This window comes from Nannochloropsis gaditana (assembly GCF_000240725.1).
Source record: "Nannochloropsis gaditana CCMP526 unplaced genomic scaffold scaffold087, whole genome shotgun sequence".
NCBI classification, from domain to species: Eukaryota; class Eustigmatophyceae; order Eustigmatales; family Monodopsidaceae; genus Microchloropsis; species Microchloropsis gaditana.
Window position 1 is genome coordinate 56,074 of NW_005803866.1, and position 494 is coordinate 56,567.

The window sequence follows — 494 nt, forward strand, 5'->3', positions numbered from 1 at the left end:
GCAAGTACGCCCACAGCCCCGCGCTCTTTCCGAGCATTGCGCACAATCAGGACGGTAGCCCCGTCAGTACCAATGTGAGCAGCATGACGAGCAGCCAGTCCCAGCTGAGCCTGGCCCGGGGGCTCAGCAGCAACAAAAGCGTGATAATTTCCAGCGCCATGATGGGTCGCTATCCGTCCCTGCCCCTCTCCACCCCCGCGGCTTCGGCAACCGCGCGTGCCCTGGCGGCGGCCGCAGCCGCTGCTGCCTCTGAAGAGGCCCCTCGACGTCCTTCTCCCTCCTTGGGCGGCGACGCGACGGTCAACACCTCCCTCCGGCCTATCTCCTTTGTCTCCTCCACCTCGACCTCTTCTTCCACCGCCTCATCTAACACAGTATACAACTGGTTACGGCTCCGGCATGCGGTCAAGCGCTACAGTCGCGCGCAACTCGAACAGCTGATGTTGGACGTGGAGGAAGAGGCGGAGCGGGAGAGAGGTGTGGAAGGGACAACA

At 63.4% G+C, this 494-nt stretch overlaps 1 protein-coding gene across 1 annotated transcript in view; it reads right to left on the reverse strand.

Annotated features, from left to right (window-relative positions):
• The window catches only part of NGA_0556500 (uncharacterized protein), a gene marked incomplete at both ends in the record, with an annotated part of 754 nt that extends 594 nt beyond the window's left edge, over positions 1 to 160 (reverse strand). The window contains one exon of the mRNA XM_005855849.1: positions 71 to 160. Within this exon, the coding sequence (XP_005855911.1) occupies positions 71 to 160 (90 nt within the window). The remainder of the gene's footprint in view (positions 1 to 70) is intronic.
• Between the last annotated feature and the right edge of the window lie 334 nt (positions 161 to 494).